The 19,901-nt window shown below is 51.1% G+C and overlaps 1 protein-coding gene across 1 annotated transcript; it reads right to left on the reverse strand.

Annotated features, from left to right (window-relative positions):
- Window positions 1–4,096: 4,096 nt before the first annotated feature.
- Window positions 4,097–19,350, reverse strand: CFAP20 (cilia and flagella associated protein 20). The gene is made up of 6 exons (XM_056136404.1): window positions 18,957–19,350; window positions 8,283–8,362; window positions 6,519–6,630; window positions 5,349–5,537; window positions 4,919–5,029; window positions 4,097–4,505 (listed from the first exon to the last, which is right to left on the reverse strand). Exons 1-6 carry the CDS (start codon window positions 19,038–19,040, stop codon window positions 4,500–4,502), a joined length of 582 nt encoding a protein of 193 aa, XP_055992379.1. The 5' UTR covers window positions 19,041–19,350; the 3' UTR covers window positions 4,097–4,499.
- Between the last annotated feature and the right edge of the window lie 551 nt (window positions 19,351–19,901).

Consider the following 19,901-nt stretch of genomic DNA (forward strand, 5'->3'; position numbering starts at 1 on the left):
TAATGTTGTGGTCATTCAATAAAACAAATAAGAGTCCTCAAAACTCTGCCTGGCCCATTTGGATACATCCAGGCAAGGGCTGGGCTCTGAGGGCTGTGGCGTCATAGTCCTCATGCGGTTTGAACGAAATACGAGTGTGTGCACTTTAAAGGCATAGAGATCAGCAGTAAGGCACACACTGCCCCTGTGTGAGTCCATGGGTTTGCTATCCTGACACTACAAACACGCCCCCACACATACGCGCACTCACACATCACAGCCTCACATACACATGCACTCACACTCATACACATGCACTCACTCACATACACACCCTCACACACATCTTCCATACACACGCACTTACACAAACACACTCACACACGTGCACTTACACATACTCACATATACACCCTCACACATCTTCCATACACACGCACTCACACAAACACATCCTCACACATGTGCACTCACACATACTCACATACAGACCCTCACACACATCTTCCATACACACACACTCAAACACACTCACACACATGCACTTACACATACTCACATACACACCCTCACACACATCTTCCATACACATGCACTCACACAAACACACCCTCACACACGTGCACTCACATACTCACATACACACCCTCACACACATCTTCCATACACACACTCACCTACACACCCTCACACACGCATATTCACACATACTCACATACACACCCTCACACACATCTTCCATACACACATACTCATCTATATACCCTCACACATGCATACTCACACATACACACACACCCTTACACATATTCATATACATACCCTTACATCTTCCATACACATGCACTCACATACACACCCTCACACACGTGTACTCACACATGCACACCTTCACACATGTGCACTCACGCATACTCACATACACACCCTCAAATACATACTCACACATACATTCACACACATTCTCTCACACACACTCATACGCACACATTAATACACACCAACACACGCTCAGACACTGACACACGGACTCACACACGCAGACCTTGGCCCCACAGGTTTCTACCCTGAGCCTCCGGTTCTGGCGTTCGCTTGTGTCTGACCGGAAGTGATGAGCCGAGCCAGTGCTCCCACACAGCGCCGAGACGGTTCTGATCCTTGCGCTCTCTTCAGTAGCCAGGGGTGGCTGGCCCAGCCAGACTCGGGGGCAGGCAGGTCCCACATGGCAGTCCTGGGCTTCGTGACTGCCACCGTCAGGGAATGGGCCACATCTCACCCTTCCACTACGGAGGGACCAGCCGTCGGCCCCTGGGTTTCAGTATTGCCATCAATGAAAAGGGCCACGCGGGGGCTGGAGACCTGATGTCCCAGGGTCTGGCGGAAGGCTGCTGATGTGCTGAGTCGGTGGACCAGCAGCAGGGAAGGGCCCAGAGGACCAGCTCTCCCCAGCTGGGCTTGTTGAGATCACTGGCTCAGGGGACAGGGCAGCCCGTCCCCTCGGGTTCACATCCACTGGGCTCTGCTGCCCGTCCCGCCCCACCATCCGCTCCCCTCTGGCCCCCGCTCCGACGGGGGGCCTCTAGCCTAGCATCGCCCTTTCCTTCCTCCTTCCCTGGGCCTCAGTCGATGTCGTCATCTTTTCCCAGGGAGCGGGAGAGTCGGGGGCGAGGGGCCCCGCTGTCACCGGTGGTGCCACTATGCAGCTGGCCCGGAGCCAGCAGCGTAGATAATCCGGCCCGAGCCCTCCTCGCCCCCTCACTTCCTCTCCGGGGCTATACGGAGCGTTGGGCAGCTGCGGCCTGCCAGCCCCCAGGGAGGCTGAGGTCATCCCCATACATAGTCTGGCGAGTGCCTGGGGAGAAAGGGGCTCTGTGTGCGGCAGCGCGCGTCACTGCCCTTCTCTCCCAGCCGTTCTCTGTCCTTCCGGGAGGGCCTCGCTGCTGTCCAGGCACCACACGTAGACCCGAAGTGGGCCTGGATTTCCCGAGTCCACAAACGCATCTTTCACCCCACAGTTGGGCCGTCTGGAGATTGAGGGAAGAGACTGAGACCAGAGACGGCTGAACTCACCCAGACTCCCGCCCAGACCCTGTTCTGATTTTGACCGAGACCCAGAAAGTGTGGGCAGACGCCCGCCAGCAGTCACTCACAGCCCCAAGGGTGGAGAAACGGGCTCCAGTAAGAGCCGCTCCCCCCACCCTCCAGGAGTCCAGAAAGAGCAGGCCTCATGTGGATTGAGGGGTGCTCGGTGACGCGGAGGGGCGGTGCGGAACCCCTGGAAAAGGCAACTCCCGCCTGATCCTTTGCAGGAAGAGGAAGGGGAATGTCGCCTTGGCCCAGCCCACCCAGGTGTCAGGCATGGAATGATCAAGGAGTCCCCGAGTCACGCTAAGGGAGCCGTGGGCACCTTCTTGCTCTCCCCAGCACTTAGCTTCCTCGAAGACCCCGGAGTTCTGACCAAATCAGCGCAGCGCTGTGTGGACTGGACCCTGCCCCCAGCAGCCGTGTCCCCACTGGAACCCACCCCCCAGCCAGAGGACAGGCCTGGGTAGAGCGTCTAGAATGCTCTGCTTTCACGAAGGAAAGAGGGGGGGGGGGGAGAGAGAGAGAGAGAGAGAGAGAGAGAGAGAGAGAGAATGCAACAGCCAAGCCAGGTGTGAACTCCAGTAACCCAATGGTGCCCTGGGCACAGCCAGTTGTGTTTTTTATTTTGGTCACACCCAGCGATGGTTACTCCTGGCTCTGCACTCAGGAATCACTCCTGGCAGTGCTCGGGAGATCATATGGGATGCTGGGAATCAAACCCAGGTCGGTGCACGTGCAATGCAAACGCCCTACCCGCACTGCTCTGCTATCGGTCCAGCCCCCAGTTGTGTTTTTTGATTGGAAGTGTGGTCTTTCAAATAATTATAGAGACATAGGTATACCAATGATACAAATGTTCTCTCCAGGTGGTGCTCAGTACTGGCTTGTGTGCCTCGAAGTACTAGTTATACCTCCATCTGCTCCTCTCTGTCCCCTAACTGGCCCATACAGGAGGTCCACTGAGGCCTGCATGGCTTGTCCTGCCCCCAACTCTGCGTCTGCCTAGAATGCGGCTAGGCCAAGCGGAGGACAGCTTCAAGGTCTCTCCTGAGTGATTCTAGTGTTCAGAGAAATGGTTTTTCCTCTCTGTACTTAGCTCAAGGCAAGTATTTCATCTGGTGGCAAGTAGGGAAATGGGGGTCAGTTCCGATGCTGAGTGTCCCTGGAGGTGCTGGTTACACAATGCAGCTCCTTCCTAAAGTGCTGAAGAGCAATCCGGACTAAGATTTGTCTCCGATTTCACCCAGGCCCCAAGAGTCAGACACTGCTACTGGCCAGACACTGCTCGTGTGGTTTTCCTTTTAGTTTGTCCTGGAAGTTGTTCCAGATCAATACATTTGGATTTATCTTGTTCCTTAAGTGCTCAATGCAAGCCATGAATGAGCATTTCCAGTGTTTTTTTTTTTATAAGGTTCCTTTTCACGTCACCAAGGAGAGCAATATCATTAGAAGACAGTTCAAAGGGCAGGATTGCTCTGCCTAGGGTGCGTGGAGCCCAGAGCTTGATCTCTAGCCTGCATGGTCCCCTGAGCACTACTGGGCATAAGCCCTCAACCACCACCAGGTCCAAGGAACGAACTGCAGGCCCGGTGATGCCATGATCTCCAGGAGAAGTTCCAGCACTGCCAGGAGGCCTCCTACCAAAGAAAGCGGAAAAAGTGAGAGAAACTTTTGGGGCCTGGCAGCTGGTTGAGGTGGAAAAGCACACATAGGTATGGTTTAAAAAGGAAAAACAGACAAAGGGCTGGAGTGATAGTACAGCAGCTGGGGCATGTACCTGGCACTTGGCCGACTCAGGTTCGATCCCCGGCAACCCATATGGTGTCGCCAAGAGTGATCCTTGAGCACAGAGTCAAGAGTAAGCCCTGAGCATTGCTGAATATGGCACACACACACACACACACACACACACACACACACACACACACACCCCTACACAAACTGGGCGTGGTTCTGTGGCCAAGTGCCTGATCTAGTGTGTGAGGCCAAGATTTGCAAAGATGACTGAAAAAGACACAGGCTGAGAACAATGTACAAACCAAGAATATAACATTTTATTCATTTCTGGATCATGAGTATCACACAGCATATACATATACTTAGAGAATATATAAAACAAAGAACCATAGAAAGAAATATTGGTCTGAAATTGCCTGTGGGACCTCTTGAGATCTGCAGGTTCGTGGAAGTGGGCCTCGCAACACTCGGGGCGGGCGGCAAGATGAACCCCGGCGTTCACCTAGTGGAGGATGGCAGTCCCCCGCGGGACGCACAGAGCATTGTGACCGGCATCCGCCACGAGGGACACCAAGTTGTAGATAAAAGAGCCATAGCACAGTGAGCAAATATAAATATTTGGTTTTTGCATTGTCCTCCAGTTTCCTTTCAAACTAAGAGTCACATCCAGGGTCTATCCCTTGAGTCGCGGGGTTCAGTTATTGCTGGAAGGAAAAAAACAGGAAAGAGGCATTCCTCTGAGCTCTGAGAACTGGGATGGCCCGAGTCCCTGAGCCCTCCCTCTGTGCCACAGTGGGGACACGGGACTGTGGGGACATGCACACGTGCCATCAGCAGGCAGGCCTGGGAGCATTGGTCACTGTGCCAGAGGAGACCAAGGGGCTGAGGGTGACTTGGGGCTGAAGGGGAGGTTCCGGGGAGCGAATGCTGGTATTCCTGAGGGAGACCTGGGGGCTGGGGCCCCCTTGTGAAGGCGAAAAGAGCAGGAACAGAACAATTCACTGGCTCATTCCTGGTTCCAGGAGAAGCGCATCACCGTGCTGAGGGAAAGCGGCTCAGGGCTGCCCCTCCCAGCACCCCCCCCCCCCTCCCGTCAGCCCTGAAGAAGCCGCCTCACCTTCGCCTTGTTCTGAACTGGGAGATAGAGTTTGAACTCTGCTGGCAGTTCGTCCTCTGAGTAGAGTCTGTCTGAGAAGTAGACCCGTCGGATCCGGCAGTTAGCATGGATCTGTGGATGCAACATTGACTTTGAGAGGCCAGAACGACTGTCCTGGTTCTCCCAGAGTCCCTCTGGATGTGCCGTCAAAGCCCTGTGTCCCTGGCCCGTTCAGGGGTGGGTTCTGGGAACTGTATTGCTCTATTCTCCTACAACGTTGACACGGAACCCTGACTCTTGTCTGGGGGCACCCGGAGGTCAAAGGCCCTGGGCGGTGACTCAGAATTCTGCTTTCGATCAGAAACCTACACTGGTCTGTCACATGGGCTGCCTGCCAGCCTGTATCAGAATGGAAAACACAGACCCCCCCCCACAGTTGGGGTCCCCGCACCTGCACCCTGAGGGTCTCAATGTAGTTCGTGCCGTAAGCCCGCCGCGTGAAATCGGACAGGTTGAACTGGATCTGGTTCCAGCCGTCGTCCAGCCGCATGGGCATGGTGCAGATGAAGGGCTTGACACGCGTGGTGCTCTGGTAGTTGCTGGCTCGAAACCGCCGGCGCACGTTCTTGTCATCTAGCACCTGCGGAGCACAGAGCACAGTCACCTGGACTCGGGCTCGGAAGAAGCGAACAGCCGCGGTAGGGGCAGGACCTGAGCTCCTACAGCCCTTGTTCCCAAGGCTGGGACCCAAGGGGGAATAAACACACCCGACACAGGTCACACTGGCTGCAGATGGCCCGGAAGCAGCCAGTTTATCTTGTTTGTTGCCAAGACAACACCAGCTGCCTCAGGCATATGATACATCGCGAAGGCACTCAGACGACAGAATGATTTCATGAACTTTCTTCCCTTGAGGAAAGTGAAAGTCTGGGCCAGAGATAGTATAGAGAGGGTGCCAGAGATAGATAGTATAGCTAGGGTGCTTTCTGTGCACCCCAGTTTGATCTCTGGAATCCCATATGGCCCCATAAGCACCATAAGGAGTAATCCCTGAGCATTGCTGGGTGTGGAACCCAGATAAATCAAAACAAAACAAAAAAAGCAAATATCCTAGAATAAGACCAACAAAAACCAGAATCCAACAGTTTCTCTCCAAAGGACACTGCTCTTAAGTGTTGAAAGCTTGTGATTACTGATTCAATTTTCTATGTGCTGTTTCTTCTACAGCCTGGCATGGAGGGGCTGGTGAAAGAGCACAGCAAGTAAGACACTTCTTGTATGCGGCTGACCCAGGTTCACTCCCCATGTGATTCTCTGATTGAAGAGCCGGAAGCAGGCCCTGAGCCCTGCTGGGTGTGGCCCCAAATTCAAGGTGCCAACCTGCCCCATTCCCCCACCCCTCACCCCCGTAAAACAAAATAAACCAACAAAACCCTGGCATTACATTTTTATTTCTACTATACTACAAAATGTACAACATAGTAACCAGCACTGCTTCAAGCATGTAACAGCCACATGTAACAAAAGGGTGAGATACTTTGTAGGGCCACTTTTCCCTTGTAAATCAGCAGGATATCTTTGGGATAGCCAAGAGCTTACACATTCACACGCACAAGCTTACCTGTACTTCAAAGGTAAAATATTTTTTCAGGTTTTTGATAATCATGACCAGGAAGGGAAGTTTAATGCCCAATGTCTTCTTTGGGTCTGCAGGACATGTGATATATGTGGTACTGTCAAGAGAGGAGAGACCAATAAACACCATTCTTGTCCTTTCCTTTGGGTACAAAAATAACACAGAATCCAAGAAAATGAATTGGGGTTGGGAGGGGTGGCGAATGGAGAGATTGTATACAGCGGATAAGGTGCTTGCCTTGCATGCACCCGACCTGGGTTCGATCCCTGGCACCCTACATGGTCTCCTGAGCACGGTCAGGAGTAATTCCTGAGTACAGAGCCAGGAGTAACAGTAACCCCTGAGCATCACCAAGTATGGCCCAAAACCAAAACAAAACAAAACAAAAAACCCAGAACAACAACAAAAAAAAGAAAACTGAAGGGAAATCTGAAAGATACAGATAAATCATCCAGTGATCCCTCAACTCTTAAGTCAGCTGATACTAAATTCTGGATTCCGGGGCCGGAGTGATAGCACAGTGGATAGAGCATTTGCCTTGCATGCGGCCAACCCGGGTTTGATCCCCGGCATCCCATATGGTCCCCTGAGCACTGCCAGGAGTAATTCCTGAGTGCAAAGCCAGGAGTAACCACTGAGTATTGCTGGGTGTGACCAAAAAAGAAAAAAAAATCTGGATTCTACTACATTCTTTTTTTTGGTTTTGTTTTGTTTTGGTTTTGGGGCCATAACTGGCTGTGTTCAGTCTTTACTCCTGGCTCTCTGCTCAGGGATCACTCCTTATAGTGCTTGGGGGATCATATAGGGTTCTGGGGATTGAACCTGGATTGGCCACATGCAAGGCAAGCACCCTACCTGTTGTACTATTTCTCTACTCTCAAGACTCTAAATTAAGAGCTTAACATAGGACTAGACCAGTAAAATATGTGAAAAGCAAAGTCAGATCATGCCCAGAGCAACAGTACAGAAGGCAGTGTTTGCCTTGCACGCAGTCAATCTGGGTTTTATCCCCGGCACCACATAAGGTCCCCCAAGGCTTCCAAGACTGTTCCCTGAGCATAGAGCCAGGAGCAAACCCTGGGCACTGATGAAGTGGCCCAAAAACCAAAAAATAAAAGAATTCCAAACAAACAAAAAAATTCAGACCAGTGGACCAGTGGGTGAGGAAGTTCTAGTGAAAGAACACTGAGTTCTAGTTTGAGAAATCATCCAATGATAGAAAATAAAAATAAGAGCATTATAAAAATCACACCAGGGGCTGGAGCAATAGCACAGCGGGTAGGGCGTTTGCCTTGCACGCAGCCAACATGGCCGACCAGGGTTCGATTCTCAGCATCCCATATGGTCCCCCGAGCACCGCCAGGAGTAATTCCTGAGTACATGAGCCAGGAGTAACCCCTGAGCATCACTGGGTGTGACCCAAAAAGCAAAAAATAAATAAATAAATAAATAAAAATCACACCAGTCACCTATTGGAAGATTAATGCAATATTGTTCCCCTTCCCTATCCCCTGCCCCATTCTGCTTAACAATATAACGGCTAATATTTAACACAGCATTACATGCTAAGCAGATTCGAAGTGCTTTGCACACATTCACCTATTTAATCTCCCCAGCAACCCATTTTTGGGGGCAGGAAATGGAGGCCTGGGGATAAAGGAAGCTCTAACTCCCAGGGCCACTGCGTGTGTAGACTAACTCTGGCCCTGCTTCTCCATGACACCTGCCTCCCTGCAGGAGGCGACCTACCTGACATTGGTCCCTTCAATCTCTAATACCAAGGACTGGATGTCATTATCAGTGATTCTTTTGATGTGGCCATTCCGTACCTTTGAAGAAGAAAATTAAATTGATTAGCACTGAAAATTTTGGCAATGATTTTAAGATTCTGAAGGTCCCTTTCCTTAAGGGGCCACTTCAGGAAAAGCTCAGGATCTAGCACGGAAGTCAGACATGGTACTCTGATGCTTACAGACAGCAGGAAGGGCCCATCGCCCGCGACGGAACTGCAAATGATCTGGTAATGTGTTTATCAAGATAAATTTCTTCCTAAGACATCAACTCAAATTAGACACAGTTTGGCTATTCAGTGCCTGCTATAAACAAAGAACACCCATACACATTCTCCCACTGGACATTGAAAACCCTAACTGTCTCACTTCACAGATGTGGACCCTGACCCTCAGAGTGCAAATGCCGGCGCCCACGGTGGACAAGCAGAACAACCAGGCGGTCCCACACCAACTCAGACTCCACGTGCTGGAGCACGCGCTATGCCCGCAGTAGGTCAGACTCAGTGGGGGCACCGCGTGCTACGGGGGCACTCCAAGCAAGTACTGGAATGATGTTTCAGCACGAAGGCAGGAGCAGCCCCTGAGCATTGCTGGGTACGACCACCCCAACCCCCAAACGAGACACACACAAAACCCAGGGAGGCCAGTGCTGTAAGCCACTGAGAAAGGAGGTGATGAGGGCTGGAGCAATAGCACAGCGGGTAGGGCGTTTGCCTTGCACAAGGCCGACCCGGGTTCAATCCCCAGCATCCCATATGGTCCCTCGAGCACCGCCAGGAGTGATTCCTGAGTGCAAAGCCAGGAGTAACCCCGGAGCATCGCCGGGTATGACCCAACACACACACACACACACACACACACACACACACACACACACACACACACACACAGAGAGAGAGAGAGAAAGGAGGTGATGAGCTAATCCCAAAAGCCTGATTCCCTCACACGCTTCCTTATCTTGCCCCCAAGTTTCAAGTATGAATCCTAGCCCCACTGTGCCACAGCGTGAAGCCTTTGCTAGCATTTTTAGCTCATACTGATGTTTCTTCTCTGGCTTAATTTTCTAGCTCCTACAGCCCAGACAACATAATACAACATTCATTCTACATATATGTGAGACCCATGACGCAAGGGTCAATATTCTTTTTTGAAAACAACATATGTGTGTATAAGTGTGTGTGTAATTTTTAATTCCCCCTTTCCTTTCCTTTGTTGCTCTTTCTGTGATGACCAGGAGTCACACACTTGGTATCAGCAGTCACACAGTCACATACTTCATTTTACTGTAATACACACATGGTATCGGTGCTCACATGCTTAAATGATTCTCACACACCTGGCTGAGATTGGGGAACTCCCTGGGCACTGGGATCTACCCAACATATACCCAGGCATGTGGGGAAGCCTTAGAAGCTGGCTCAGGTATACAAGGTAGGCCCTCTACCACTGACCCGTCCCTGGCCCCCAGGAATCAATAGTCAATATGGGTTTTTTCTTTCAAAACATTTAGGAAGGCTTGAGAGATAGTGTGGCGGGTTAGACACTGGCCTTTCACATGGCTGACTGGCTTTGATCCCCAGCACCCTATCTAGTCCCTGAGCATGCCAGGAGCGATCCCTGCATGCAAAGCCAGGAGTAACCCCTGAGCACCTTTGGTTGTGACCCCAAAGCCAAAAACCAAAGCAAACCCCCCAAAATTCCACAACAAAGAAAAAGCAAATCTCTTCTAGCATTTGATTCTTAAGCGCCTTAATATGGAGAGCAGAGACACAGGGGCACTTTTGGGGCAGAGCTATACTCTTTGAAATGGAAGTATGAACACTTGAAAATGGTTAACGGGTTAGAACCAGAGGGATGGGAAGGACAAGTGTGGTCCTTTTCTGAGCACAAACACTGCACTGCTGTCCTGTTTAGCAGGTCGGTCACCTGCTTTCCCCGTGCGTGTGGGAGAAAAGAGTGGGATGAGCGAGCTCTCAGCAGAGATGTCACTAAGCGGGCATTTGTCTCTGCACTCGGGCAGTGTGCATTTGATCGCCTCAGTGTGTGCTCAGTGTTCCCCGATGACATCTGATACCAGGGCCCCTTTTCTTCCTACACGATGCAAGTGGGCCTTGTCTCCTCAAAAGCGCTCTGCTTCACAGCAGGGAACCAGTGTGAGTCCCCGTTTGTCTCTTCCACAATGCTTAGCACTGTGCTAAGCATAAACTAAGCGTTCAAATATTTGCTGATTTCTGAAATCTTTCACCCCAAGAGCTGGCGTATTTAAACAAGTTTGAGGAGGATTTAAAATTAAAAAAAAAAAAAATCCTGGATAACCTACCCACCACAAACTGTTTAGCAAGCCCAAAATCCTGGGGTAGATCACAAAGCAGAGGAGGCTGCGAGCTTGAAAAATGCTGAAAATTTCCCGCAAACTGTCCCTCGATGCCTCCGAGGGCACTGCGAGACAGAATGCGGGTGGGTGATCTCTGCCAATGGAGCAGCTCTTAGGGTCTCCAGACCCAAGCGTCACATTGAAGAGCTTCCCAAACTGAGCTGGCAGCATCTCATGTCCTCCTGCTTTGAATTCTGGGCTTCTTTCCAAGGGGCTTAAGAGCACAAAGGCGCAGGCCGGGCAGCACATGCCGGCACTGCCCACCTCATTCCCCAACGAGCGCGGCAATATCCTTTGTCTACAGGCTAGTCCAGAGCTGCTGTGCGAAGTCAGGCAAACTTTCAGGGAAGGAGGAATCAGTCAGCAAGTTATTTCCAGGTAATGCAATACAGTCACCTGAATAAGAGCTACAAGTGTTCTAAGAGGAAGCGAACAGCAATTTATAACATACCACTAATGAGTCTGCATTAGATAACTTCTTTCTTTCCATGGCACCTAATACAACAATCAAACATGGTCACATGGAAAGATCAAGCAATTAGCTCAAGGACTATAGCCAAAGGCAACAGGTACGAGTGACCCCACTCTGTCTGAGGGCACGACCTCCAATGGTACAACCCCAAAGTCTTGCATGCCAGAGTCAACAAGGAGACCCCTCAACTCTGCTCCAGAAGGACCAGCGGACGTCACAGGAGGAAGTGTTCAGAAATGGGCCTCTGCCAGCTACAAGCTTTCCGCAGCCTTCACGCCTGCCAAGCCGACCGACCATGTGGTCTCTTCAGGGCCCAGCACCGTAGCCTAAATACAGGACAATGAGAACAGACTGGGGATGCCCAGGCCTTTGCACCCAGAGGTCAGACAACTCTCAGCTGGCCTCGCAATCATGTTCTAAGGGGAGACTACTTTCAAAGGCAACACCAGAGTGGATAGTAGCACAGGTAGAGCATCTGTCTTACATGCATCCAACCCAAGTTCCACCCCTGGAACCACATATGGTCCCTGAAGCATCGCCAGGAGATCCCTGAGCAACACTGAGTATGATTCCCAAAACAAACCCAAAAAAATCACAACCCCCCCAAAAAAAAGCAACACTAGATAGGCATGTCCATAGACAGTGTCTCAGGTTGGATTCTCCTTCACTTCCCCTCCCCTATGCTGTGGCGTTGCTGCTATGAAAGGAAGCTTTGGGCACTTGTACTCAGTGGACTCCACACAGCCGCACACATTTTGGCTGTGTCGGCATATCGTCCGCGGCAGTGCACCGGAGACGGTGTGTTTCGGTGTGGAGCTGGTGATCCTGAAGAGCAGAGCATGTCCCCAGGTATGTGGCCAGGACAGGGCACTGATCCCCAGGCTGCACCAACCTCAGGCTTGCAGGTTATCCCTGGGCGCTCTCTGCGATTTAACCTCAATGGTGTGGAAACAAGCTCAACAGGGCATTGCCCAAGGAGAAAATTCTGTCAAATGACAAAAAACACAAATACTCCTGTATCACAAGTTGCCAGAGCTCTGAAATAAAATACTGTTGGGGCTGGAGCGATAGCACAGCGGGTAGGGCATTTGCCTTGCACGCAGCCAACATGGCCGACCCAGGTTTGATTCACAGCATCCCATATGGTCCCCGGAGCACCGCCAGGAGCAATTCCTGAGTGCATGAGCCAGGAGTAACCCCTGAGCATCACCGGGTGTGACCCAGAAAGTGAAAAAAAAAAATACTGTTATTTGGGGTGGGGGGGAGTGGTGGCTGGGGGGAGGTGTCACACCAGGCAATGCTCAGTGATTACTCCTGGCTCCATGCTCAGGAACTACTGGTGGGTACTCAGGACCATATGGGATGCCAGGGATCAAACCCGGGTCAGCCGCGTCAGTCTTGTGCAAGGCAAATGCCTTACCCACTGTACTATCGCTCCTGCCCCCAAACTATTTTTTTTTTTTTTTTTGCTTTTTGGGTCATACCCAGCGATGCATAGGGGGTTACGCCTGGTTCACGCACTCAGGAATTACTCCTGGCCATACTCGGGGGACCACATGGGATGCTGGGAATTGAACCTGGGTTGGGCCACATGTAAGGCAAATGCCCTACCCCCCTGTGCTATCACTCCAGTCTCTCTCAAACTAATTTTTAAGTGAATGACTAGTTTTCTCCTCTGTGGCTACAAATACAAAATGACTGAGAGAAAAAAAAGTGGGCTAGGATATGTGTGCAATGAAGCAGCACATGAGTGCTTAATGGCAGGAAAACCTCCCAAGACTCTCTCGAGGTTCTGAAGCTAAGATCAAAGCGGAGAAAGTGGTGGGCACTTGGGGGAAGGCCTTCCAAAGACCCTGGCAATCTGGCTGTGAGTGTTTTAAATTGTAAAAGCCTTCCAGAAAGCAATGCCCGCCCCACTGCCTCCCCATGCCCAGCCCAGGTTCCAACAAGACCCAGGGCCTCAGCATCGGCTGCCCTTCCTTAGCCCTCTGACAGCTCAGAGTCACTAGGCAGGCCTGGCTTTGAGATAAAAACAAAAACAAAAAACTAACATTCATTGCTCCTGGTGGAAACAGGTCTTATTTTACTTCCCTCTATACATTAAAAAGTGACAATTGTTTTTGATTTGTTACTTCTTTTAAGAATTCATCCCCCCCCATAAGTCAAATCAACTTTCTTTTAATTTCAGGAACTCCCTTCTCTCCTCAGGCAATGAGAGATGAGAACAGTTTTCAGGAAGCTCCAAGTTTTCATGACTGCTGGAGCAATTCAGAAAGAACACTGGACTGTTTTTCAGTGTAGGATGAGGTTGAAATTGAGGGAGAAAAAGGCTGCTGGGCCGGGAGGACTCTGGCCCATGCTTTATATATTTCTGGGACTGCTTTAAAAATAACACACACTGTATCCATTCCCTACCCCCACCTTTCATTTCCGGGGCTCCACCCACTTGTCCTGGGAGACAGCTGAGCCCCAGGCCATCTGGCACCCTACTCTCATGACACATGTCCTGCTTACATGACGCCCTCAGGACTGTCCACTGCAGCAGGCAAGTTTCTGCTGCGACGGGCCAATCACCAGGCCGAGGGAGCCCTCTGTGGGGCGTCGTGGGTATAGCGCCCCTTAGAGTCAGCCTGGCAGAGGCTTCTCTCCGGGCTCTGCTAGCAGGGACTCTCTCCAGGCAGCAGTCCTGGATCTGGACAAACACCAATCAGGCCTGTGGCTGAGGGAAGCACCACTTCACGCACTGCTGATCAGTCTCTTCCCAACTGTGCCTTGAAGGTCAAGTGTAACTAAGGTCCACGCCTTCATCCAATCATCATCAGACTCCCTGATCCACTAAGCCTGAAGAAACAGTTTTACTACATTCATGCCGAAATAAACTTGATTTTGCAGGTGGAAACTGTCAGTTTATTATGTACCAACATGGGTTCCTAATTAAAAAGATGTGGGCGGTTTCTCTTCTGGAGAAGGATTTTTGTTCACTGTTTAAATTAAAAACAGGGATTCTATAATGCTCCAGCAAAAACCACCATAAAAAAAAAAACTTCTTTGGGAAGAGCAGTCGCTGAAAGGAAATCAAGGTGAGAGAAAAGAAAGAGAAATTTGCATAAATTAACACTGTCATCTTCTAGAATTTTAGAATATTACCAGTAAAGGCTGGAAATGACATGTTTCACACAGGCCAAGTGGGAATAGGAACTTTTAATGTTTTGCTTATGAACTAGTAGTGTTATTTACACTAAGCATGAGTCCTTTAATAAATACAGTATTTGCTGTTCCCAGAAGGGAGCACTTCTCCTAAACTATTGGTATGAATACTGTGAAGGTTTCTTTTAGGAAGATTACAGCCCAGCCAGAAATACAGACCCTAAAGAAATGAACTGCAAATCAGATTAGCCTGATGAGGATCAAGGAAGGTCTCTGGAGGGAGAGAGGAGCAAGGAAGAGAACGAGAGGGAGAGAATGAGAGCGAGTGAGTGAGAGAGAGAGAGAGTGAGTCCTGGAAACGAGGCATACCCATGGGCTTCTTTCTGGACTGGGTAAGGGCATGGCAAGGACGGGATCATTCTAACTTCCAAAGTCTGCTCTTCTGTAGTTCCTACCCCAGGCATCTGAACACTCGACTCGGTTATATGCTCACTGACTCTTTTTTTTTTTAATTAATTTATTTCTTTATTAGTGAGACATCACGAGGTACAGTTCCAGACTTACAAATTTTTGTGCTTGGGTCTCAACCATACAATGATCAAATACCCATCCCTCCACCAGTGCCCATTCTCCACCACCACTAATCCCAGTATCCCTCCCACCCCCCAACCCCCCCATCCCACCCCGCCTCTGTGACAGGGCATTCCCTTTTGTTCTCTCTCTCTTATTGGGTGTTGTGGTTTGCAAAAGAGGCAATGGGTGACAATCATGTTCGGTCTATAATCTACTTTCAGCATGCTTCTCCCATCCTGGGAGGATCCTCCCAACACCTTTATTTGGTGTTCTCTTCTCTATCTGAGCTCCCCTTTCCCCCAGCATGTGTGGTTGGCCTCCAAGTCATGGAGCAAAATTCCTGGTACTAATCTCGGCCATTCTTGGGTGTTAGTCTCCTATTTCGTTATTTTATGTTCCCCAGATGAATGCAATCTTTCTATGTCTATCCCTTTCTTTCTGAGTCATTTCGCTTAACTGATACTTTCCATGTAGTACCACTTGTATGTAAATTTCATGACTTCTTTTCTAACAGCTACAAAGTACTCCATTGGCTCACTGACTCTTAAGCAAACCCTTCAGTTCATCTTCATAACGCTAAGCAGCAGCCAGTGTTCCCACAAAAGCAAAGTCCTTGCCCAGCATTACACAGCACAGGCCCCAGGACACGCTCAGGCATCTGATGACACTGGCGCGTTGGGATTTCCAGGTAAGACACTGCTCTCCCCCAAGGAGCCTACAAACCAGTGGGCACTGCAGAGTCAACAAGAGACTGCCATACGGTCTGAGACACACCACTGGAGACCTAAGTTAAAGCGCCCAAGCAAACAATAGTTGGTATCTGCAAGATGAAATGGGAGAGAGGGACTGCAAATGCCCAACAGAGTCAAGTAGCTGCACAAATATGACAAGCAACGCCTATGAAAACAGAATCGGCAATCACTATTTTTTCGAGGATTGCATTCACTCATTTTTTTTTGTTTTTGTTTTTGGTCACTTCTGGCGATGCTCAGGGGTTACTCCTGGCTCTGCACTAAGGAACTACTCCTGGTGGTGCTCGGGGAACCATACAGGATGCTGGGAATAGAACCCAGGTCAGCCATGTGCAAGGCAAACGCCCTACCTGCTGTGCTATTGCTCCAGCCCCCCCACTCATATTCTTTTTTTTTTTTTTTTTTTGCTTTTTGGGTCACACCCGGCGATGCACAGGAGTTACTCCTGGTTCACGCACTCAGGAATTACGCCTGGTGGTGCTCGGGGGACCATATGTGTTGCTGGGAATCGAACCTAGGTTGGCTGCGTGCAAGGCAATGCCCTACCCGCTGTGCTATTGCTCAGCCCCACCCCACTCATATTCTTAAGGCGACACAGAGCCTAAACGGAAGCTAGACCTAATTCAGCCAAGATTCATTTTTCACAGAAAACAAATCACAGAATTTCTCTCCTTAAAATTAGGAAGGAGACTATTTTGCAATTGTATAATAATAATAATAATAAATAATTATTCGAGTGGGCCCAGTAACATCTCCTTTGTGAGACTTGTTGTTACTCTGTTTGGCATATCAAATACGCCACGGTAGCTTGCCAGGCTTTGCCGTGTGGGTGAGATACTCTCGGTAGCTTGCCGGGCTCTCCGAGAGGGGCAGAGGAATCAAAGCTGGGTTGGCTGCGTGCAAGGCAATGCTCTACCCGTTGTGCTATCGCTCCAGCCCAATAAAAAAAAAAAATAATAAAAGAGGCTGAAGAGGCAATGCAGCTTCTGAGCGAATGCTCTGCAGAGAGGAGGTCGGGGTTCAATATTTGGCACCGGATGGCCCCAGAGTAAAAATAACAATAATAATAATAATAATAATAATAATTAACAGGCATCAATAAATGCCCACAAGCAACGACCAGAGCCATGTCTAGATAGATAGGACATATCCCTCCCCACCACTATTTTTGTTCTTATCCCCTGGGCACAGTGGAAGTGTCTACAAAGACATTTTGTCCTTTTCGAAAGACATGTCCATAAGTCTACACATGGCCAGCCGCTTAGCTGTTGATCCCTAAATCTTTGATAAGCATATCAATTCCCAGCCGGATTCCCAATCGGACTGGACTCCCAACACTTTAAGGACTTTCTAACCCAGCTGAGAAAAGGCACGTGGACAGCAAAGCTTATGAATCTGGCCCCAAACTTGACCTTTTCCTCCATTCCACAAACCCATCTTTAGCCTAGTCTAAATAAGAAGAGTCTTCCAGGACGAGAATTCTGCTTCAGAGGAAGGCTGCGCTAGAGATCCTTTCTCTAGATATGTTTCATCTCGTCTCGGCACCCACAGGTTGCTCCACGCATGTTTTCATAGGTGCTTAGATGTCATCAGGGTCCAGCCAACCTCTCGTGGCGTTGTTAAGGGACACGGAGCACCATGGTTACCTTGCTGGCATCTTCTGTGTGTAAACATGTTGACTTATCTCAAACCCGGGCACACACAGAGCAGAAAGCACGGAGGGTGGGCTCTGACGGCGCTGACACCCTCACCTGCCGGGCCTTGGCACGCCCCTCCACCTGGGGGAATTCTCCCACCTGCTCTGCAAACCAGGGCCAGGTGCAGTCTCTATTTCACTGCCTAATGCAGACATATCTGCTACAATGCAGCCTTCAAGTTCAACAGCATCATGCCCCCCCCACCCCCTCCCCACTTCTCAGGCCTCTGGGCAGCCCAGGACCAAGCCAAACCTCTTTGCCTGGAGCTTGTGGACAGAATCATTGTAAAGGAGGAGAGTTGGTCCATACTGAACTGTCTTTAAGAATGACGTTTGGGGGGGACCAGAGCAGAGGTACAGCGGGGAGGACGTTTGCCTGGCATGTGGCGCTAAGGGTACACCCTCACTTTTCTTCCTGCTCCTCCCCCCTTATCAGAATGCCCACCCTCCTTTTCAAACCAGAGAGGGCATGGGAAACAGCTCTCAAAGGAAAATTAAAACAACAAAAACAAAAGAGCTGGGGAGTGACCCCTGCAAATGAGCGCTAGAAACAAAGTATCAAGGTGCTAAGGGATACTCCGAGCCAATCCAATCATAGAACCAGGTTCCATCCCCAGCATCCCATATAGTCCCCAGAGCCCCACCAGCAGTGATCTCTGATCACAAAGCCAGGAATGACTCCTGAGCATCTCCGGGTGACAAAACAAATGACATTCTGAACACACCACCCTCGGACCTGCTCTGCAAACGCTTCAGCCCCCGAGGATGGTTGGGGAGTCTCTGAGGGCCTGGGGTGAGGGGGTCCTCTTCAGTGGTAAGGGGAGATGGAAACTGTTGTCAGAGAGACTCCAAAGTGTGGCTCTCCTAACACACAAACTGCTTATTTATTCTATATCCATTTCTCAAAACAAAACAAAACCACCATTGCACACACCTCTCCCCACTCTCGCTAAGGGTACGCCCTCACTTTTCTTCCCTCCCTCTCCCCCGCCCCCTTATCAGAATGCCCACCCTCCTTTTCAAATCAGAGAGGGCGCGGGAAAACAGCTCCCAAATGGAAATTAAAACAACAACAACAACAAAAGAGGTGGCACGCGGCCCCTGCAAATAAAAGAGCGCTAGAAACAAAGTATCAAGGTGCCAAGGGATACTCCGAGCCAATCCAAGTCTGCTGGATGTCCGCGGCCCCGGGTACCTAACACCCCTCTCCCACCCCTGGGCAAACGCACCCTCTCTTGGGGTCTGGCACGGGAGGAGGCTGGGGGCGGGCGCGGAGCCTCCGACCCTCTGACCCCGACCCAAGCGTGTCGCCCCCGCCCCCCTGCACTTTCTCTGGTCGGAGCGCACAGACGCAACGAGTCTGGGCCCGGGCCCGAGTGGCCGGGACAAAGGCCCTGTGTCCAGTGCCCCGCAGCGCGCCTGGCACCGAACTCGGGGGAGAAACCGCACAGGGCACTTTCAGAGGGGCAAAGAAAAAAATGAAAATAAAAAACGCCCCGGATTTCGGGCGAGGACGCGGGCAAACCGCGCTCCCGCCAACGGAGAAGGGGAAGGCGCGGCGCCCGGGGACGCAGGGGCTGGAGGGGACCCGGCGGCCGCCGCCCCCCGCCGCTCACCTTCTTGTCCCAGATCTGCAAGGGCTTGCTGCCGATGCTGTAGAGGATGGAGAGGAAGCCGCTCTGGAACGTGTTCTTGAACATCTCGCCCGCGGCCTGCTGCTGCCGCTCCTGGGCCGCCGCGCCGCAGCCGGCCCGACGCGGGCGCCACGCGGGGAAGGCGGAAGCCCGGAACCGGGGTCCGAGGAAGGGACGCCGGGGCTCGTGACCCCGCAGTCCGTCACGAATGACAGCTGGCGCTGGAGGCCGGACGCCACGTCCCTGCGCTTCAGCTCCCAGGAGAACTCCAGCCAACTCACACGGAAACCACAGCAACCGCCGCCCGCGCCGCGCTCCCCCGTCTTAAAGGGTGGCGGCGGCTCGCCTGCCGCTTTCGAGGGATCCCTCCGCCCGCGGGGGCCCGCCCCCTGGGAACGCGGGGTCCAATCCCAGCACAGCTCGCACCGACTTCCGGCTCCTTCCGCTCCTGACCCCGCCCTAGTTCCGCCTTCTGGCGCCAAGAACTCCGTTGTCAAGGGACTATTTTCTCCCCCCCACCGCCACCATCGTCGGCCCCGAGCTGGCAAAAGGCGGAAGGAGACGGATTATAGAATGTTGTCGAAACGTGAGTGGTGTCATGGCAACGTGGACGGGGCGGGGCCAGTGACGTGGCTGCCGGAAGGTGGCTGGGCCTAACAGGTGCCTTACCTGGCATCCTGTAAATACCCAAGAAATGCTTGGTGGCCGAGAACGGAAAGAGTAGGCTAACCAGTACTGAACACTAACTCCCTGTGTCAGAGTCACTGATTTATAGGATGATTTGAAGACTTGACGACTTTACTCATTTGTCAATTTCTCTTAAGTTGTTTCATAGGGGAAATGTTACCACCGTGGCGCTAGAACTTGAAAAACCAAATAACCAGTATTCATGGAAAAGGGAAAGCAATCACCGTTCTCCTTTGCAAG

This window comes from Sorex fumeus, unplaced genomic scaffold (assembly GCF_029834395.1).
Source record: "Sorex fumeus unplaced genomic scaffold, SorFum_2.1 ptg000122l, whole genome shotgun sequence".
NCBI classification, from domain to species: domain Eukaryota; kingdom Metazoa; phylum Chordata; class Mammalia; order Eulipotyphla; family Soricidae; genus Sorex; species Sorex fumeus.